Raw genomic sequence first — 21,414 nt, 5'->3', positions numbered from 1 at the left:
TGTGTGTGTGCACGTGTGTGCGCATGTTGAATTACATAGAAAGCTCAGACCGATAAGTTTGTGTTTTGTTCCCTCTTATGTGTTCTGTATGGAAGAGTGACAGCCCCAGACTTACCCCTGCATTATCCCTTCCTGTTAGAGAGTGAGTGTGTGTTTGTGTGTGTCCCTCCAACCTCCTCTTAGCTGTATAAAACCTTGAGAGGTAGCTCTGATAGCACATACAAGAACACAATTTCAATTTCAATTGGCAGCACTGTTAAAAAGGGGCTAAGGAGATGGCAATCGGGCCTGAGGGAAAGCTGCGCTTCGTTATTGTGTGCGTGTGTGTGTGTGTGTGTGTGTGTGTGTGTGTACGCGTGTATGTGTTTCCCTGTCCCTGTTCTTCAATTGCTCAATATCAAGCTTTTGCCTTCTAATAGTTAAACAGGCAGATGTCACTGATGTGGACTGTGTATTTGTGCATTGTGTGTTCTGGTTGAGAGCACGCGCGTGTGTGTGTGTGTGTGTGTGTGTGTGTGTGTGTGTGTGTCTGTCTCCATCACACTGACTCTTTAATAAATAGGCCTGCCATTCTATCAGCAGTCAAACAACATATGAATGCTCAATGACACGCTTGACAAGGCATGCAACTGTGGCAAATAGGATGCAAACACACACACACATACACAAGTGCACACACACACTCTTTTCAGTGATGTCTCTTTTATAGTGTTGCAGTGTCCTGTCGTCCTTCTCTGCTTCTCTCTGGTTCTCTCCTCACTATCTGTGACTGACATCAGGGCTGTAAGGCTCCTGAAAGCTGACTGTTATTTTTCTAGCAACGGCATAGAAAAGAAAAAAAATCCAACAAAAAAAAAACAACAAACAAACAAATGAACAAACAAACACAAAGAAAAAACATAGGTGCAGTTAAAGGAAAATGCTGCATAGTACTGGTGTTTTTGTAAAAGAAGCATCTCTTGGAAAAACCTGAATGTAATCTGATACAGCTGAATGCGAGATGCACACTCATTAATATTTAATACATTCCCACAACAACTTTAAAAGAATGAAACTGACTCACATCTGTTTTGTTGACAAAGTTCTCTTATTGTCAGCTAATCTGTCCTGATGCTGCGGTTTCCTCTCTATTATTAACTGAACTTTGCTGTTCTAATGTTAAGCAGAAAAGTTAATAAATTGGTTGCAATGGTTTAAAAAATAAAACATGTTTAACATAGTTAATGAAAAAGATGGTTCTTTCATAGAAAATAAAAAGCTTTACTGATAACTGAAAAGTAATTCTTTGTGGGAGTGAAGTTGTGTTTCAATAAACTGTCGCATGGTGTAATGTACATTTATTCTAATAGGACAATTAAGAAATAAATAAAACCCCTTGCCAGGTAATTTTGGGAACTGCATGGCCTTTTTAAGTAGTGATGAGGCTCAAAATGTGAATTTCCACATGAATGAAATGTAATTTTTTTTTTCTTTATTGATTACTCTGCTCATACTGCCCCATTACTAAAAATATGACCTCTAAGTTGATACAGTTACCAACCAAATGTGTTACTACAGCATGTAGTTTATAAAGCAGGTTTTAAAAGCAACCTCTGTTCATCAAAGTGCTGTACAAAACAAAGCAGATAAAATCCCAAAGCCATCATTAAGATAAGATAAAATGAACCAATATATCTAATAAAACAAAATACAAGAATTAAACAACAATCGATTTAATTAAATACATTAAATAAAACAAAACATAGGAACATAAACATATTAAGTTAAGCAGAAGCAGAAATTAAGTAGAAGTCAGCCCACTAAAGGGTGCGTGGTGTTGCATGGTAAAAGTGTCCATTAGTGGACAGTGAAAGGGTTAAAGCTTTCACTTTCAGGACAGCAGGTCTGAGAGGTAATGCATGGTTGATGAGTGCCGGGCTAATGGGCAGCTCTGTTAGCTGGAAATCAAATGACTGCCTCTGCATTTTAAGTCCCTCTGTCGCCTCTATTGACTGACTAAAGATATTCATCTCAGCTGTGTCAAGGGGTGGGGGGGGAGAAGACGAGGTGGTTCAACTAAAGAGAGGAAGAGAAAGAAAAAGCGAGAGGGTGAGGGGAAGGAGGGGAGGATGTCTTAGAAGAACCTGAAGACCTAATGCAATTATTAGAAACTTGACCACAAATGACAACTCATCTGGTGCTGGCTCTGTAATTAATTGTCTGCTATCAGGAGTGCAGAGGGTTGCGCAGGTGAGGGGTGGGGTGAGAGTGAGAGAGGGACAGGGACAGGAGAAGGAGAGGCAGGCTGGTGATTGGGAGAAGGCAAAATCACAGGCAAGGAAAGACATGGAACAAGATGAGGTAAGATGAGGCAACAGTTTAAAGATCATTATTAAAGAGCAAGAGACAAAAAAAGGGTTTGGACGTCATAAATTTAAACATGTACTGTGAGTGATGGAGCCAAAAAGACATCAGTGAAGAGTGCACAAGAAAAAATAGGAGTGATTCAAAGAATAAGTGCAAAGGGGAAAAAAAAGCCAGAATAAGAAAGCAGCAGAGTGTAGACTGTGATGGATCCAGCAACCATGTTAAATTGGTCTGTATTGACCTTGCCAGGGCTCACTTTAACACTCACACTTGTTTGTCCAGTTTTACTTAATTGACCACAGATAACTAATTACTGTTTCCTGGAACAACAATCCATTACTCTCTGTCTCCGGCCTCTCTTGCCCACTTGCCATTCTCTGTCAGGCTCTCTGTCTTCCTGGCTTGTAGCTCTTTGGAAAGAAAAAGACAGAAAGCATGGAACACAAGATAGAGTCTGAAATTTAATCATACAGATTCCCCCTTCAAGAACTCTCTTCCAAGAATGCCGTCTGGTCATGCCTGACCACCACTGGATTAGAAAACTTTGCAAAGTGAAATGTCACCTTTTAAAGATCATTTAAAGATCATAACTTCTTCCACTCTGCCATGCATGCATTCAGTTGGACCATGTCTGTTACATGCAGCATGTGCAGCTTTAAGGAGATATTCTTTTAATCCCTGGAAGTCTTAAAACTTTTAGAAAGTTACATCTTGCTGCATTTTAATTTCTCCTACCAAATGCTAATTTTATGGAGCAGAATGACTCTTAATTGTGGAAATGCGAGATTTTGACACTGTCCATCCAAGTGTGTCATGTCACTGCTTTGTTTGTACCATGTGCTGGCAGATTAACCGTTTTCACATACAAGCACTGGGAAAGTTCAAGAGAATAGGAACTAAAGTTAAACACCACGATTTTATCAACATATGTGATAAAAGCATGATTGTACAGGTTACAGTTGAAAATCTGCAGGTGTCTAAGTTTGTTTGTTGTTTGGTCTGTTTTGCACAGTTTATTAAGACAAAGCCATACTTCTTGCTATGAGTGAAACGATTCCCTTGTTTTGTTCTAAAAACCAGTTTGGACCTTGGAGGAATAACCCCAAAATAACCACAAAACCTTCAAATTTAAGCTGTATCCGTTGTCAGTAACTTCAGCAAACATGTAAAGAGCATCACCGATTCACTAAATTATATATTAATTCAGGATGAATATGATAGGTTTCTTATGTACCATGAATTCAGACTTGATAGAGGTTTAACTGCGATCATGTGACTGCCACGCCTTCCCAGCATGCCAAGTCTGTCTCAGTATGTCACAAATCACAGTGTGTCAGCTTCATCCTTGTCTTTCCATGTCTGCACTTCATCTCCGTTTTCCATGCCCCCCCCCCCCCCACCCCCGTCCTCCTCTCTCTTGCTGTGTGCTGGAGCTATAATGTGCTCCTGTGGTTGTAGTAAGCAGGCCATAGTGTCTCTGAGGCCTTGTGCTACACCACCATTACTATCTGGCCTGCTTCCACTACAAATTGGATGAACAGGCACTGACACATTTTCAATATTATTACATTAAACCAAGTGGATTTTGATTGATAACCTAATATTGGCCTAATGCAAAACATCAATCATGGCAAGTATATTAATTATTTAATATTGTGGCGTAATTCAAAAATCGATGCTGGCTGTGCGTTGAAGGCACAGCGTATGGAGCGAGGGATGGAAAAGAGAAATGAGAGAAAAGGAAAAGTCAGTCCCTGAAGACCTCAGCAGATATGATGTTTTGAGAAGAGAGATGAGGATGTAAAATGGTGTGCCTGTTGGGGTGTGTGTGTGTGTGTGTGTGTGTGTGTGTGTGTGTGTGCGTGTGCGTGTGTGTGTGTGTGTGTGTGTGTCAGCTTTGCGTGTCTAATGGATCGAGCAATCCCCTCAGCCCTGGTGCGGACAGCGCTGGACAGCTTGCCCTTGATGCCATGACAACAGATGAAAGAACAGGACATTAAATGGATGTGAAGAGCTTAATAAAGGTTGTATTGGAAAAAACAAAAGAGAAAAAAAAAGATGTGGTTATAAAAAGGAGTGTGAGGGATGAGATGAGAAGAGGAAAAAAAAGAAAGGAAATGAGTGGAGGAGGAGGGATCGAGCGCTGCGTCTCCCCTGTGTTAGATTGTTTCTCACTAATTGCGCTTCATTAGCGGATTACACACACTGTCACCACGGTAACAAATGTCTTGCTGTCTGGTAGCCGGGCGCCCGTCATGTATAATGAATGTGGCGGGGTGTTTGTCAAAATGTAATGTAATTACAGCTTGATGAAGTTTGCCTTAAGTGGTTGACTTGTCTGCATGTGGCTCATTGATGGAGCACCGAGTAAACAAGAAAACATCACTTTATGACTTTATTTAGTAGTTTTTAAACTTTTAAAAATGTATTTGTGTTTGCTAGTTCTGCCAATCCATGCTATTATTTATAGAGCTTAATAATGTCGGAATGGCATAGGTCTGTGGTCATACTGAGTATGCGACATGGACTGATGGATGGTTGGATGGATAGATGGATGCATGGAGGAAAGAAGGGAGAGGAAGTTGGAAAGTGGGATGGATTAGACAGTATGTAATTTTAGAGATGGTGTAGATTTACACTGTGATGCTGCTGGCTGCATTAGCTACTGAAGCCTGTCGATAACCCTTTTCCCTCTCAGCACACACACACACACACACACACACACACGCACACACACATGCACACGCACGCACGCAAGCACACCCTGAAACGCCACAGCCTGGGTGGAGTTGTCAGTAATGGAGGCCAGAGTTGGACGAGGGGTGTTGGGATCGGAGACGGGGGCTGTTTGTGTTCTCTTGATCTTTTGATTTCCACTGCTGCAAATTTGAAATGTGCCAAAATTGCATCTATTATTTACTGCCAATTTGCTCTTTTTAAAGCAGACTGCTCCCCACTCCTCCTCCACTTCCTCGGCTTACCGTTCTGCTGTTGCCACCCTCATAATCATACACACATTTTTTATTAATTCACAGATAATAAGCTCCTGGTTCTGTCTTTGTAGTTGGAAATTATCATTATGACTGCCAGCAGTGTGGCGACGATATTAGTTAACCTCAGTCTGGGTTTGATGCAAAAGCATGAATATGCACACAGCATCTCAGTCTGAAAGGTTAACAATTAGGATGAATTCTCAAATTTGTTTAATTTCCTTTTGATTAACTCAAACTTCTTTGATATCATCTATATCTTTTCCACTGATTAATCTTATTATGATTTTTCTAATTATCACAGATACTGCATAATTATCAGGTAGACCTGAAATGTGCAGCTGATCACTCAACAAATAGTAAAAATACACAGCTAAATTTCACTATTTGTTAAACATTCAAGATTTTTTTTTAACTAAAGGGAAAACAGCAGAAAGCAAAAGAAAGGAAATCGGTGCTTCAATTTGCTGTAAATTAGATTCTTTTCCCCTGATGTTACTCATCTGACATAAACATAGCATTTCTCGCTATATATTGACATGTAATGATGCTGAATTGAATGAGTTAATCAGTAAAATGTGTGAAGTCATTATTGATAAGAAAAAAACTTTATTATAGTTCTAACCAGTTGGATCCATAATCCTGTTAGCTTGTGTTTTATTTAAATGTGTTTTACTCACATCAAAAAGTACTCTTATTAGAGTTTTTTTTTAGATGTGTTTATTAATCTGTGTGTGTGTGTGTGTGCATGCATGTTTATGTGCACGCCACAAAAATGTTTTTAAGTAAGTTTTTTTTTTTTTTTTTGTCGGCACTTTATTTACAGTGCGGGAAATGTGTTGTTGTGTTTCAGGGACGTCGGAAACATCAAAGGCAGATTAGAACATCTGGTAAGTTCTTTGTCATACTCACGCACGTATGCAGACACACGTACACACACACACACACACACATGTACACACACACACACACACACACATGTACACACACACACACACACACACACACACACACACACACACTTTGATATCTGCATTCTTAATGAAACCTCTGCAATTGCAGCTGACTACCTGCAGCCAACAGGCAGGGAGGGAGAAATAGAGAAAATGGGGATAGATAGAGAATTGCACCTCCCTGAGGATATGGTCCAGCTTTCATATTAGCACTGAATTTATCATCAATTCTGCCAAAATACACGCCCTCGTTTTAACTGGTAGCTGTGCGTTTCTGTGTGGTTTTGCATAGGTTTGCATGTTGTTGCACGAAAGGAAAGTTTTCTTTTCTTTTTTTTGTTTTTTCTTCTCATAACCCAGACACAGACTCCCTGTCTCGTTTTCACCATCGCTCCTTCTGTCAGCATGGGGCCTTTCTCCAGTCTTCTTCTGTCCATGAATCCAGGACCTGCTGGAAACACTCTCCTGGGACGGCCCTGAAAATTTAATGACCAACGTTTCCTGGGTTCCTTTTGCTACTTGCTTTAATATGGGGTCACAGCACTGAGCAACAAAGTGAAAAGGTTCCCTCTACTCTTTTTGGGTGGGAAGAAAGGGAGGTTTGATGTGCCCCATATTCCAAGGGATGAATTATAGACAGGGGTCAGTGAGGTTCCCAGCTCTCTGTGGATGTCACTCACCCTCCCCTCCCTTGCCTCCCTGCATATTAAACTGCAGCTCCCAGCACCCTACGCAAATGACCCCCACCCTGCCACGCGTTACACAAATGACCCTGAATATGCCACATAAATGAGTGACCTCGAAATTCAGTTCTCAGTAGTTCTTCTCTGTGAGCAGCAGATCTCATAAAGTTGAATTCAGATTTCAAGATAAACGAGTTGCAGATTTTCTCCTCATCTTTCCCAACTTTGATTTAATATTTTAAGTGTTTTATGAAATGTGCAGATGTTTCAAAGTTAAAACATTCAAAGTATATTTTAAAACATAAATATAGCTCTGGTATACTGTAGGCTTGAAAATGTCCAGGGGTGGGTCTACAGGTGTGATTGATGTTCTCCTCCATAAAATGTTTGAATTATTCAACAGAATGTTAGATGCATAAACAGAATTAATCAATATATGTATGGGCAGTTATATTCAGGCAAACATTCTGATCGCCCGTATGTCATGCTGAGATGAGTCTTCCTTCTATGTATGTGGAAGAATGCAAACTAATTTGGGTAAGGCAGAATCAGTCTGGGTCACATTACAGTTCAGTCGTGTAGACAGAGGGACAAAAACTACTCTCAACACATACCTCAACATACTTCAGCTCTCTCTGGAGAAGATGCATTTTATTTTACTCATAATTAGCTGTAGAGAAGAAAAGCAGATCAAGGTAGACCGAACTAGTTATACATGAAAATAGACTGACAGGGACTGACTGGTGTTGTGCATGTGGGTGGTAATGCTGTTTTTTTTTTTTGTTTTTTTTTTTTTGGTAGGTCTGAGGTGAAAACTTGCACACTAACTGCACTGGGTATCCTCACAGAGACCCTTTATGATTAGATTTAATTATTAGTTGCTGATGTGACTTCATCCTCATCAGCATTACTCTGGATTTAAAAAGTACACATTTACATAAGCAAAAGACACAAATACACAAACACACATGTATCTATTTACCAGCACATTTTTTGTATGTATGTCTCAGGGAATTTGAATCTTTGAATACTGAGTGTTTGAATTTATGGGTGTGTTTATGCTTATAGGGAGATTGCACCCCAGTAGGCAGCTGCCTGGGGAGTGCAAGACTCTGATTACGATTCGGGACAGAGAACTGTAAATAATGCAGCTCATCTCCCTCTGAGGTAGCGGCGCGGGGCTGTTTGAATGGTGTTTCTCTAAATATCCCACATACTCACATCTCTGTAGATTTCTAAACAAGCATTTATGGCTCTCTTTTGATCTACTGTTCTTCAGATTGGTGCATCAACCATATTGGCACTGATGGTAGTGTCACCAGGTAACGACACATTATCCTGTTAAGATGCCTTGAACCAGCCTTCTTTCTTTTCAGAAATGGCTATTTTCTCACAATATTACTTAAAATAAATGCTTGAAGTATTGTTTGAAATCATTTTCAGCTTCAGTTTGTATTATTCTTTTTGATGTGTTGTAATGAACACTAACATTACTCTCTGTTAAGTTTACCTGAAGAGTGACTGACTGGTGAAGTAATTAGGTAAACAATTAAGATCTGTGTGGTCCGGGGTTTGTTTTATTGTTTGTTTTGTTTTCATATTTCACCAGATTGACTGAATGTGATCAGTAGCAATAAAGAGAGAAACGCTGAAGTTAATTGCTCCCAGTGCTCGACGTTATTTTCTGCTTTTGTACTTGCATGCGCACACACTTGAATACACACAACACAAGCAACACCCAAGTTTAGTTTCTAGCTCTGGGAAAAATGGTTCGGTACCATGGAAGAGGTGGCCTACAGCTGCTAATCAGTCCAGATGCACGGCTTTTCAGAGCGAAGTAGAAGAAAGCCAGCAGCTCAATCAATACATGAGGAATCAGACTCATCAGGATTGCTGGCTCAATCAGCAGCCGTAGCCAGCGTTCTACCATGCACAATGCCTGAGGAAGGATGAAAGTAGAAGGCAGAGTAGAGTAAGGAGGGGGTATGTGTTTGGTCTTGGGGGGGTTTGTTGAATGGTGATGTGGAGGCTGGTTTACAGGTCAGTCAGTGAACTCAGGTTAAATTGAGGTCATGATTCACAGCAAATCTGCAGCGTCGATGTGGAATTTACACGATCTTCGTATCTGACATCGTAGGTCCTAAAAGTTTTGTAGAAGAATGATTACATTTTGGAAGGTTTTCTAGAATGAACATTTTTTAAAGTGCTTAAATGTTGCAATAAATTTAAAATCATAACATACAAAAAGAAAGTCAGATTTTCTGGGTTAGGACTGATCTCAGATACTGCATGACATGAAGGTGAGTTTCCTTTATCTGCAAAGAGATCTTAGAAGAGATTGTTTTTTTTATGTTTGATGTGTCTTCAGGCTGTTCCCCACATGGCCCCCTTCAGGCATGGTCAATGTCCGAGTGTCCCTTGGTGAGTTGAAGAGTTTACTGAGGCAAATGACCTGCTTGGCCTAATGACAGACAGGGACCAACAGCTGTAGCCAGGACAAAACACACACAACAGTTCAGTATGGCAGTCAGTTAACTTGGAGTCTGACGAGAGTTGAAAGCTCAGATTTGTTTACAAGTGTTTCATTTCTTTATTTTGCCTGAACTTTCTCTTTACCGCTATTTCTTGTGTTCCTTGTTCTTAATATAATTGCAGATGAGAGCGATGTGAAAACGGGTCAAATAGAGAGATACTGGACAGATAACAGGGAGGTGTTTTTTTTGGGGGGGGGGGTCTGCTGATAATCTATAAACAGATTTCCATGCTTATTACACTAATGATATCATGATTTTTGATGTAGCTGTGGGTGTTTGAAATATGTGGATGCAAGAAAGGGTGTGTGTGTTGTGGCTGTGGGGTGGGGGGTCGCTCCCTTTTTCTCTCATCTTGATGCAAAACTAAATGATAGAGTAATTTGAGTGACCTCTGACTTGGGGCAGGCCCGGACATAATTGCATGTCATTTCAGCACAGAACAAGAGGGAAGGTGGGTGGGTGGGGGGGGGATCCACAGTATACAAACTCCATCACAAACCCCATCACAAACCCCATCACAGTTTTGCTCCAAAAAGAGGGCGAGGAGCTTCCCAAACAAAAGAAAGATTACATTAATTTTCAAATGATGATATTACATTAAGCACAGCGATCTCATATATCAAAACGTGAGAACTACTCCCTTACTGTATGTGCTTCATCTTAATGGTATCGCTGGATGTCAAGGGCATGGAGGAAATTAAATCGGAAAGTGCAGATAGACCAAAGAAGATATTATCTCTGGATGATTGCAGTTTTGATAGGTATTCCAGTGAATTTCATTTTCTCCGGATGGAGAGAAGATGAGTTAGCCTGCACATTTGCTCATTTTTCTCCTACATGATTTATGTGAGTTGAGTATAAAACTCTCCTTCTCCTCCACCCCCTTTACCCCACCACCTCCCCCTTTATCAGAAACACGTACGTGCATGCGCACCCACGCACACAAACATACTTGTGGCTTAGTAAATGAGTGCCTTTAAGTTCTTGTCTGGGCCAGATTGTGGGTGTATGCATGCACGCGTGGTGTTTGCATGTGGGCAAACCAAAGTGAATGGAGTTTTGTATACTTGTAAGCATGTGCATATTTCAGTGTGTGTGTTTGTACTTTTCTTTTTTCTGCATAAATACACGCGCCTGAGATAGCGGCAGAGCCATCACCGGCAATGATTCCAGGGAGACTGGGTGTGTCATTACTCAGACTTGTTTACATTCTAAATACGTAATGAAATCTTGTTGGTAATAATGACGGGAATAAAAGTTTAGGAAATTGTAAAAGTGGTGAAGTTTGAGAAATGAGCCTCGGCCTGTGAAATAGCATTTGGAGTCAGGAAACGACATTATTATGCAGTGCTCCTGCCTGCCTGAGACATGAAGATGAACTGCTGGCGGGTCATAAAATGCTGTTAGCCCTAGCCTGAAGTATGGCACATTGTAAAAGAGCCCTGATCCCATATTGCCATTATATATAAAAGTATAGCCATACACAACATTATTTTTCATATAAGATGAGCTCAGATACAGTGGCTCAGGCCCTGGAAATGCATACACTGATAGGCAGACTTTTTTAACCTCTTATAAAATATATAAATAAACATATTGCCATGGAACCCATCCTTGCCCTGATCTTATAGCCCACGATATTAAAAACAGAAATATTGCATTTTCTAGGGGCTCTGTTTTCCCCTGTCCTCTTTTGGGTATGAGATATATCTGTGTATTTGTTTAGGAGGGTGGTGGAGCGGAAGGAGAGAAGAAGCAGAGGAAGCCCGAGTGGAATTCAACAAATAAAAGAAAATGGAAACAGATGAAGACTTTAAAAATATAATGAGATGAATATTGAGCATATCAACTGCAGGATAAAGAGAGTTAGTTGTGGTGGGTGGTGTGTATTTGTGTATATTGAAACAGTTTATTGACAGAAAATGATGGTTACAGTGGCGCAATTAGGATTAATGTTACAGTAGACGGACAGATGATGTCATTGATACCCCCTTTATTTTCCTCTGGATGGTTTCTTTAAAGACATTTGAAAAGAAAGGTGAGTTTACTCAAAACCACATTTCACTAATATATTCATTTATATTCCTGACTCTTTTTTTTTTTTTTTTTTAAATGACATGGGAATAAGAATAGAGGGGTCCCAGTGTGTCTCTGAGGCCAGGATGGTCTCTCTGTGAAAATAGTTGTTTCTCCGTGAGGGTATTAAAACTTCTTTTATGTTGTTGGAAAACTGACTCTGAATGCAAGTTTGCATGGAAAAGAGGTCATGGAGCTGTCCATGTGCTACCTTATGTCTTTTTTTGTTTGTTTGCTTTTTTTTTGCATGAAATAACAATAAAGAAAAAAAACGTAATGGGGAAATGCGCTTCTCTCTCTGCTGCCACTTGGACTTGGTATTTTGTCAGTTGGCCTGTAAAAACATATAATTGCCTGAAAACTAATGATCTGTTAAGTTTGTCAAGCTGATGTAGCAAATGAATGTTGACACAACTGAATGACAGTGAATGACACAATCATTTTTGCCACTGAGTAACTCTGACTGCATTTTCACTTTAAATTAATTTTGATGGTTACAAAGGACCATGAGCAATTACCTCGCCCAGTGGAGAACTGACACGTGATTGTTCAACTCATATAGTTGAAATCAACAGTAAAAATCAAACCGTGTTAACGTCGCATGCGCTCTCTGAACAGCATTTTGTTCTCACAGTGACATTTAAAAGTTAACATCGATGTGAATAAATGAGTGAGTAAAATATTTCTTGATTTTCAAGATCACATAATTGTTTAGCTGTTCAACTAGATTACGTTTTATTGCCATTTTTTAAAATAGTTTAAAAAAACCAATAAAGAAATAGGAACCGATTATTACTGAACTTCATAAAGCCACAAAGCTTGGTTCCACAATGCATCCCTCTTCTTTAGTTGTATAGTTTCTGCATGAGGATGCGGAAAGGTTTCCTGTCAATGATTACTTTTATCACACCATTCTCCACTTGTATATACAAGATCTTCCTGAAATCGTGCTTGGTTTTTGTATTTTCTTTTATAAGAGTAGTTCTCTCAGAAAGTCTGTTGGTCTTCCAAGCCTCAGTTTGACTTCTGTGGTTCTTAAGGCTATACCGACAACCATTTACCATCTTGCTTTACTCATCTCCTGCCTACTTCTGCATAAACTAGGGAAATGCTTGTTAGTTTAGATGTTAATCCACAGTGACATATTCCCCTCATGTTTTGCTAAGTTGTGCCGTGTAAGACATGAGCTGAGTTAATGCCGCCTACTGAGCTGCCTAGGTGATGATAGCTTACTATCACCCAGACCAGCAGTACTTCACTCCTCACTTTTTCCTCTTTGGCTCTGCACAGGTTTTGGTTGATAAGCTAGTGGATTAATGAAAGGACTATATTTACAACACGGACTTTATAAAAAGAGAGAAGTGAACAAATTATGTGTCCAAGGAACACCTGTTGCTGTTGAACTTCATAACATCTTTATCACAATGTTAGGATTTCTTCCATTCTGTAATTTTCTGTCTAATTTGTTCACTCATAAAAGAAGAGGTAAACTACTGAGACATGGATACAACCATCTGATGTGACACAGCCCATCTAACCTTTGCTCTGCCTGTGTGTACTGACCCACTAATCTTTGTTTTGTCTTGCTAGCCTCAGGCTTGGTGATAATGATAATAAAGATAATCATAATGGTCTCTTTGACCAGAGCATGGCTACAAATAGATGAAATTTCCTGCATGCTCATTATACATGGGTTTGCATTGTCTTTACTAAGCAGAGTGAGGGTAATTTATTTTTCTAATGGGTTGTGTTTATTTTTGACTAATGGGACAGATACAGGGCACTTAGTTCACTAAGTGTGCCTCAGTATGTCTGTCATCACTCTGATGAGGTAAGCGGACGAGCTCGGTGCGCATGTTGGGCTTCCTGTCACATTAAGAGCTAAGTTAGTCTGAGTTCAGCAGTTATATGTAGTAAACAAGTACTGGTAGATTTTTTATGGCAGCTTCTTGAAAAGGATGTTTTTTCAAAGAGTGTGCCTATTAATTACATAATTGAGGAAATAAGCCCATGGAATTTATTTATACATTTAGAATGGGGGGTTCCTGTTCTACTGGCAGTCATTTGGCAATCAGAAGGTGTTGGTTTAAGTAATGCCTTCTCAAAACCACATGTTGAAGTGTCCTCAGTTTTTTTGGAGAGAACTGGAAATTAAAATGGAGGAAAAAAAGACTCCAGGAAGTGTGGATTTAACTGCTGCAACAGGTGCAAAAAGCTTCAAGATGGATACAAGCGACTTTTCAAGCCTGTCATTGCTGCAAAAATTTCAGTGACTAAATATAACTTAGGGTCGCTAATATGTCTAGTGTGTGTTTTTTTTAATTCAATTGTTTCCCTTTTTGAACCTTTTTTCTGGTATTTTATAAGAAATATTCAGATTTACACATTTATATGTATAATTGTAAAACAATAAAACAACATGAAAATCCATCCATCCATCCATCCAATTTTTATACCTCTTATCTTGCTTCAGGGGTTGTGGGGCATGAATTCTGAACATATTTATTATTATTATTGTTCATTTTTTAAATGTGTACTTTTTCACATTAATGTTTGTCTTTTTTAAAACATATTGATTGAGAGAAAGGACAAGAATCATAGACTTTAACCAAGTGGCATTTTTTGTAAAATTTCTTCTCCAAGTTAAAGTAACAATAAAAAAATAATAAATAAATAATAACTCAGTGCGTGATAAGGTACACTCATAAAAACTTGACTATTACTACTTACAAGTATTACATAAATAGAACACTGAAAATATATGTTGGTAGTAATTAAAATAAAAGTAAAATTAAATTAAAAATAAGAAGGCCAGAAAAGGGACATCTAACATTAAGTCCCAAATATTTAAATCATGCTTTATAGAGATTAAAGGGTAAATCTTATGTGATTTGAAGGACTAACTTATTAATCAGAAAACAAAAACTTTTTAGAAGGGTCAAGTTATATCTGCCAAATCAATAAAAGATATTCACAATATCAGGGACAGATGATTCTAGTTCTATATTGTAGAGTAGTATGTCATCTGCATATGAAGGTTTTCAGTGTGCTGAGGGGACATGGGACTTGGTCCCAGAGAAAAGCAATTGGACCACAGTTTGTTGGCAATAACCCTTGCTTTAAGTGATGCTTATTGTATCCAAATTTATGATATGAGTCTGGGTCTGAATCCAAAGTTTGCCAGTACAACAAATAAATATGACCTCATAATACGATTAGATGTTTTTTCTGCATCTAGGGAGATCACCAGCCCAGGAATCACTGAGGATGCAGAAGAGTGAACAACAGTGAGGAGTCTGCGAATGTTGGAAAAAGAATGATGATCCCTTATAAAGCCTGTCTGGTCTGAGGAAACCATATATAACATGACAGTGTCAAGCGTAATAGCAAGAATCTTGGCTAGCACTTCAGCCAGTGCATTGAGGAGTGATATGGGCTTTTAAGAGCCACAGTCACTGGCTGTCTTGTCAGGTTGGACCTTCCATGTAATATTAGCTTCTGTAAGAGTTTGTGGCAAGGCCCACTCTTCCAGAGTGTGACTGGACATGTCAAGTAAGAAAGGGACTAATTTGGATGAAAATGTTTGTGTAAAACTCAATTGGACATCTGCCTGGACCCAATGGGCTTGCCATTTTGCATGACTGAGATAGAGCTGAAGACTTTTTTGATTGTTAAGGGTTTTTCCAGATCTGTCCTCTTTTCAGTCTAGGGAGGTAAACCCAAAGCTGTTTAAAAATGTGACAATATCCAAATCACTCATTCATTTGTTTTTCACACTGCTAAGTCCAATTCAGGGAACTTAAAACCTATTCCAGCAACTAGCTGGCAAGAGGCAGGGTACATTGGATTCACCTCTGGAACTGAGGTGAATGACAGGTACCACACAACAGATACAACTGCAAACCAAACTACCAAAACTTATAATATTTCTACGTTTTTACTTTATAATAATTGATTCTTAGTATTAAGACAGTTGATCATAAGCACCTTTGCACTGCTTCTGTCTCTGAAATTGCTGATCAGCAAGTATCATCCCAGTCATTTCTGACTACTGGTTCCTACATCTCTCCTGTACATTTACTACGGGTCTTGTAAAGCTTCTGGTGGGTCTTTTTTTTTCTCAAGCACAAGTATTTGGGTGAATGTATATATACGTATCAGTTATTGCAAAGCACTTGGTTCTCCTCAGGTTGAAAACATGACTGTATGTAAGTGGAGCCCATTTAGTATTTGAATTGTTTAGTAATGTAACGCATTAACCTTTGCTGAATGCTGCCGCTTTTAGTCTTGTCTTGCCTTTTGTCTCTCTCGCTTTTTCCCTCTTTTTGTCTTTTATATTCCCCAAGTGCCAAAGAAAAATAAGGAATTTTTCTTTGTCTTTTATCCTATTCAGTCTTTTCCCCCTTTCCACACGGTGTGATAATCTAATTTTACCTCCCAACATGCACACACCAACGATCTCTTCTCCTAGCGTCATATGTTTGTTTGCACACGTCAGTGCGACACATTTCTAACTTCAGATGCAGTGGGTGCTTTTCTCCCACTGTGGGAACGCAGATTTGCCTCTTGGGAGCACAATTAACGCATTTTAAATGTTTACTAATGAAGTGCGCAGAGAGGGAGCATGCAGTTATGAATTACAATGAAAATATACTTTGTTGGAAAATAAAAACATGTAATGTGTGTGTCTGTGCATGTATTGTGTGAATGCACGGTACCTTTTAAGTACCTTTCACTTAATTTTATATTAATTAGCCTGTTATCTACTCAGCTTTTATTTAGTACTGCCAATAAAAAAATGCAGCATTTTTTCCCTACTTTTAAAAACATTTCTTTCTGTCTTTGGCTTGTACTGAAACAGCAGATCTACACAGGATCACACTGAGATACAAGATGTCTTTTATAGCTTCTGTTAAAACTGCCAAACATGTTGTACCTCACTGGCTGCAGTCTAATCACCGCTGTTATGAGGGAACAGTTCCCTTCACTTTAGTGTTGAATGTCGTAAGAAAAATAAGATGCAAGGGAATTCAAGCCTGACGGTCAGTGTACAGTAGCAGCAGCAGCGTGATTTGATATTTTGTTACCCCTCGAGGAACTGGCAGAAGCGTGCACGTGTATGTGTTTGCATTTACAATACATGGACTTAAATATGCCTCAAGGCCAATGTAAACAAATGCTAATGTAATTACTGAGTGGGCGTAATAAACTGTAGCTAAAATGATTGCACAGCAACACACATGTGGTGTGTTACTGCTTCAAGTGACTGATTGTACCAAGACTGATTTCTGTGTCATTGTAATTGTTCTAAGGCTAAGTCCTAACAATGTTAAACTGGGTTTAAATCCTGTTAAATCCAGTGGCATTAAATTTCCCTTCTTGCTGTTAAACTTTCTGTACATGTGGAAAAATAAAGCTTAAAGAAAAAAAGTATAACTCTTAATTATGGCCTAATCGGTTCTTCGTGTTCTCAAAAAGCAATTGCAATTTGAGTCATCAAGCAGTGTGTCAGTCTAAGTATGATCCACCTGTATGTCACCTGCTGCTAAGGATGCACGCATACTTGTGCACACGCACACGCACTTACTTCCAAGTTGCAAAAACTGCGCCTCGGTCTGTGCAAGTGCCTTGATGTGCGTTCTGTCTAGGATACAGAACCCTGACATCACTACATTAAAGAGGGTCATTATATTTCCCTGACTGCCACCGAAAAGTGACATTTTTACAAAGTGACAAGTTTACAGTTTGATAAATCAGATTTTTTGCTGCGTGTGGGGAGCCGGGAGATGGAATGGAAAGAGCTGGGTGAGTAGGAGGTGGAGGAGGGAGGAATCGCTGCCTGTCAGCGACGCCCTGGCCCTGTCGACTAAATGATGCTCCCAGGCAGCAGATTCAGATCCCGTCCCCATTAGCATTTAATTTCTCTCTAATCCTACACACAGTCTCCGCTGCTGCATGGTAACGAGGGCCGCTTTGCCACGGCAGCTCTAAAAAAAAAAAAAAACCTCTGAGAGCAATCTGCACCGTGCTCGTCTTTTATAGCTCCGTGCCCTGTCGTAGCCATCATTCTTTCTTGACAATTAAGACCCTCAAATCTAATAGCAATGATATTGGAATTACAGCAAGACCCTTTTGAAGGCATGTCAGGAAAAAGGGCTGTGCCTCCCAATACAGCTGTCAAAGCACACGTCCCTCCCTCGTTCGTGCCTGCTAAATGTTTCTGATGTGCACACAGAAGCCCACGCGCACACGCACACACACAGGAGAAAGGGGAATATGTTGAGTCTTTGGCTGTGATCTTTGTAAAATGTGCTCTCTGTGCCCTCTTATCCAACTCTCCAAAGACTTGTTACAGCAGCTTTTGTTTTCTCTCTTCCCCTCTCACTTCTATCTCCCTCGTTCTTTGTCTCTAAATTTCTCTTCATCTCTTCCTCATTGATTCTCCCTGGTGTGTCAGAGATGTTGCTTTCTGTTTTTACTTTGTCTTTTTTTTTTTTTGTTTTTTGTTTTATACCAGCAGATGACGAGACTTGTAACTCGGTGAAGTTGTCCCTTGGTGCTCCATGAGGACATTTTACAGGAACATTCACTCTAATAGTGGCAGTTAAAGATTATCATGGGTAAAATATATTTTAGCCTAAGGGACACAGCTGTTTTAGTGCTAGATCACATAGATGACGTTGTGTAAGTGTGGTGGCTGTCTCTCCTGTGCTTTGTGATCTCTCAAGCTGCGGCGTGGCAAAGTAAATGAGTAGATCATCCTTTAGAGAGCAATTTGGAATGACTCGGGGGCTGATTCATCATGCACGACTAATTAACTTGAGGTCTAAGTACCCAAGGACCTAAAAACAATTAACAAATGTAATTCTGATCACAGAACCCACCAAGTAATTTCAGTATTGACAAGCTCAGCCCACCATGTTTAAACCTTTTAGGAATGTACTAATTTGTAATCTGACAGATATAATGGGGATGTAAAGGACTGTGTTGCTGTGGATTGTGGGCGATATACATGGTTTGACTGTGACCAATTGGCACATTAAATAAAAAAGAACTGAGCAAACTGAGGGTTGCAAGAAGTTTTAGTTTTAGGTAGTTTCTTGATTTCTTTTTTTCTTACCTAACTTCCTGACCATAAAACTTCCAGCGTTCCAGACTCGCATGATGACACTGTGACATCTGTCATGAGCATTTCTGGAGCCGCTGCTGGCCACCATCATCCTGAGGCTGAGAAACTGCACTATACAACTTTGTCATCAAGGACATTGTGTGACGTTGCAGCAGATGTTGCTTCACACACACTGGCTGTTTTGAACATGTAATGTCGCTGATTCAGCAAAGAAACTCAAGAAGATTAAAAGAGAGAAAGGGACAAAAACAAGAGTCATCGTAAGATTTTTTTGCTGGCTGGACAGGTCAGGTCGGAAGCAAATATAGATGCTGATTTAGCCGTCGATAGGGAGCGCGTTACGGGGAAAATGGCAAAAGTTATGTTATGTGTCTTTAAGATTCCTAGTGATATGTAATTTATTCCATTAAATTGAGAATAACTGGGCTTTGCAACCAGTATGTTGTAGTCATTTAGAAAAATTCTCATCCTGTAACCACAAACTCTTAATGAAACACCTTCACTTTGTTGTTTAAATTAGTCAGTCATTCTTTTAAATGTAAACAATGATTCAATTATTAATAAAACAAATGGGGTTTGGTGGTTTTCAAGATGTTCTACTCTGAAAAGAAAACTCCTGCAACACTGTCAGCTGTAAACATATTTAAGTTTTTTCTCACTTATTGCACCTTCTATAATTAAAGTGCCTTTTGTTCATTTTTCCTTAACATGCTCTCAAACAATGATTATTGGTCAAGCAGCTATTTGATAGCTTTCATTGTTGCTGTTATTGCCTAATTTAATCTTTATTACTTTCCTACAGACTCCAGCTGAGCAGGCTAAGGTCCGGATGCAGTTGGTTCTGCAGGCCGCAGGTAAGTGAATAATAATATAATAATATTAGCAATGTTCTTCTTTTTGTCTGTATGGTTCATTTCTATTGGTATAACCTGGCACATCCATGTTGCAGTTAGTCACTAATTTAGGCCTAATAAGTTTCAGGTAGTGTGTGCAGCCTTAATATACTGATTTAATCTATTTTCTCAGCAAAAATTGGTCTTCGTAACTTTTCAACCATGAGAGCTGTATTAGCATTCAGATGACAAGGAAATTCATTGGTGTTTGAATAAAATCACATTGTAAAATCTTTTAAATATACATAAAGTAGGAAAAAAAATGTCAGAAAAAATAATTAAACACATTTTGTAGCTGTTTCCCTGAAATTTGGGGAAATCTAATGTACTGTGGACTTGGGTGTGTGTCATAACGGTTTTCCCACACACAGACTCACAGCACCCCTCCATCTCACACACACAGACAATTGTACACTCTCCACTTTGAGTGCTCCTGGGCCCATATTCACTGCAGCTTAATTTCAAACACTCCTCCCAGTACATAAGTCATAGATGTCACCATACACATGGTGTATATATTCCAGTGTGTATTCGAGGGGTAGAGTTGTGAGCCAGATGTGACAGGCAGAGATTGACTGTGGAGAAAGATGTCTTCATGTTTACAGTCATACACACACACATACACAGAGCACTTCAGAACATGGCTCTAATTTCACCACAGGAAATATATGAAAGGACCAGGCATCTATACATCATCTATAAAGCACCCGCCAGCTACATACTTACCTCACTTAAGACTTGTTCAGCCATGCTGGAGGCCACAGAAAAACACTGCCATCACTTGATGTGATTTTACTGAAATGAACTCTGTGAGAAATATCTAACATACTTCATTATACATTATACAGTGTGTACTTGACACAGTTAACACATGGGATTTGGGGGGTTGTTCTTATTAAAGGGGTGGGGGCAGTCGAACTTCTGTTACAGTCCAGTTTAAAAGGAAGTTTTGTCTTGATCAAGTATATGAACGTAGCACACCCTTTACTCCCTGTCTTGCCACCTCAAATCTAATGTTCTACTAATGGTGGTGAAGCCTCGTGAATTTTAGCATGTGGCTTTGAGGGCTTTGAGCCAGACTGATGTGGAGGCAGGCCCAGGGCCAGACAAAGGACTAAAGGAGAGGGCTTAATGTACTGAACATGTTTCTGGTTTTCCTCTCCCTCCTGGAGGCTTCCAAAAGAACAGGTTTATGGCTCAGTCAAAGGCTGTCTATCCAGAAAGGTCTGTTACAGGCCGTCGGATGCTCATGATCATGCCACTTAGAAAACCCTCCAGTAAAACATAAATGGAGAACAGAGTTTTAGCTTATAATGCAGTTTGTATTTAGCACCTGGACTCTTCTTTTCACCGCTTTGTTTTCTTGTTAATTTAAATCACATTTGCATCACATAACTATTAGCATTGACTTTAAAGGTGGAGTATGTAAGATTTTAAATATTTTCAAAATAAATTAACTAAAAAAATAACTATAATCATAATTAAGTAGTTTTTTTTAACATGTAGGTTCCAGTCTGTCCATATTTGATGTTTTATTAAATTAAAAGTTTAATTAATGACAAAGACCCTTCTTAAATGTTTGCCTAAAAAAAAAAAGTGCTTTTTGTCATTTGTCATTAATTAAACTTGTAATTTAATAACGCATCAAATATAGACGGACTAGAACCTACATGTTAAAAATAAACTATCTAATTGTGATTGTAATTATTTTATTAGTTAATTTATTTAGAAAATATTAAAAATCTTACATACTCCACCTTTAATAAAATCTTCTAAACCTACAGATGCCGAGTGAATTGCTGCCAAATCT

At 39.2% G+C, this 21,414-nt stretch overlaps 1 protein-coding gene across 1 annotated transcript in view; it reads left to right on the top strand.

Annotated features, from left to right (window-relative positions):
- rsrc1 (arginine/serine-rich coiled-coil 1) overlaps positions 1 to 21,414 on the top strand; it is a 123,131-nt gene that overhangs the window by 34,159 nt on the left and 67,558 nt on the right. The window contains exons 5-6 of the mRNA XM_079246724.1: positions 6,190 to 6,226; positions 19,514 to 19,565. Of these exons, the coding sequence (XP_079102850.1) occupies positions 6,190 to 6,226; positions 19,514 to 19,565 (89 nt within the window). The remainder of the gene's footprint in view (positions 1 to 6,189; positions 6,227 to 19,513; positions 19,566 to 21,414) is intronic.

Source organism: Telmatherina bonti, assembly GCF_933228915.1.
Source record: "Telmatherina bonti genome assembly, chromosome: 9".
NCBI lineage: Eukaryota > Metazoa > Chordata > Actinopteri > Atheriniformes > Telmatherinidae > Telmatherina > Telmatherina bonti.
Note: the sequence above shows the minus strand (reverse complement) of the source record. Positions and strands in the feature narration are given on the sequence as shown.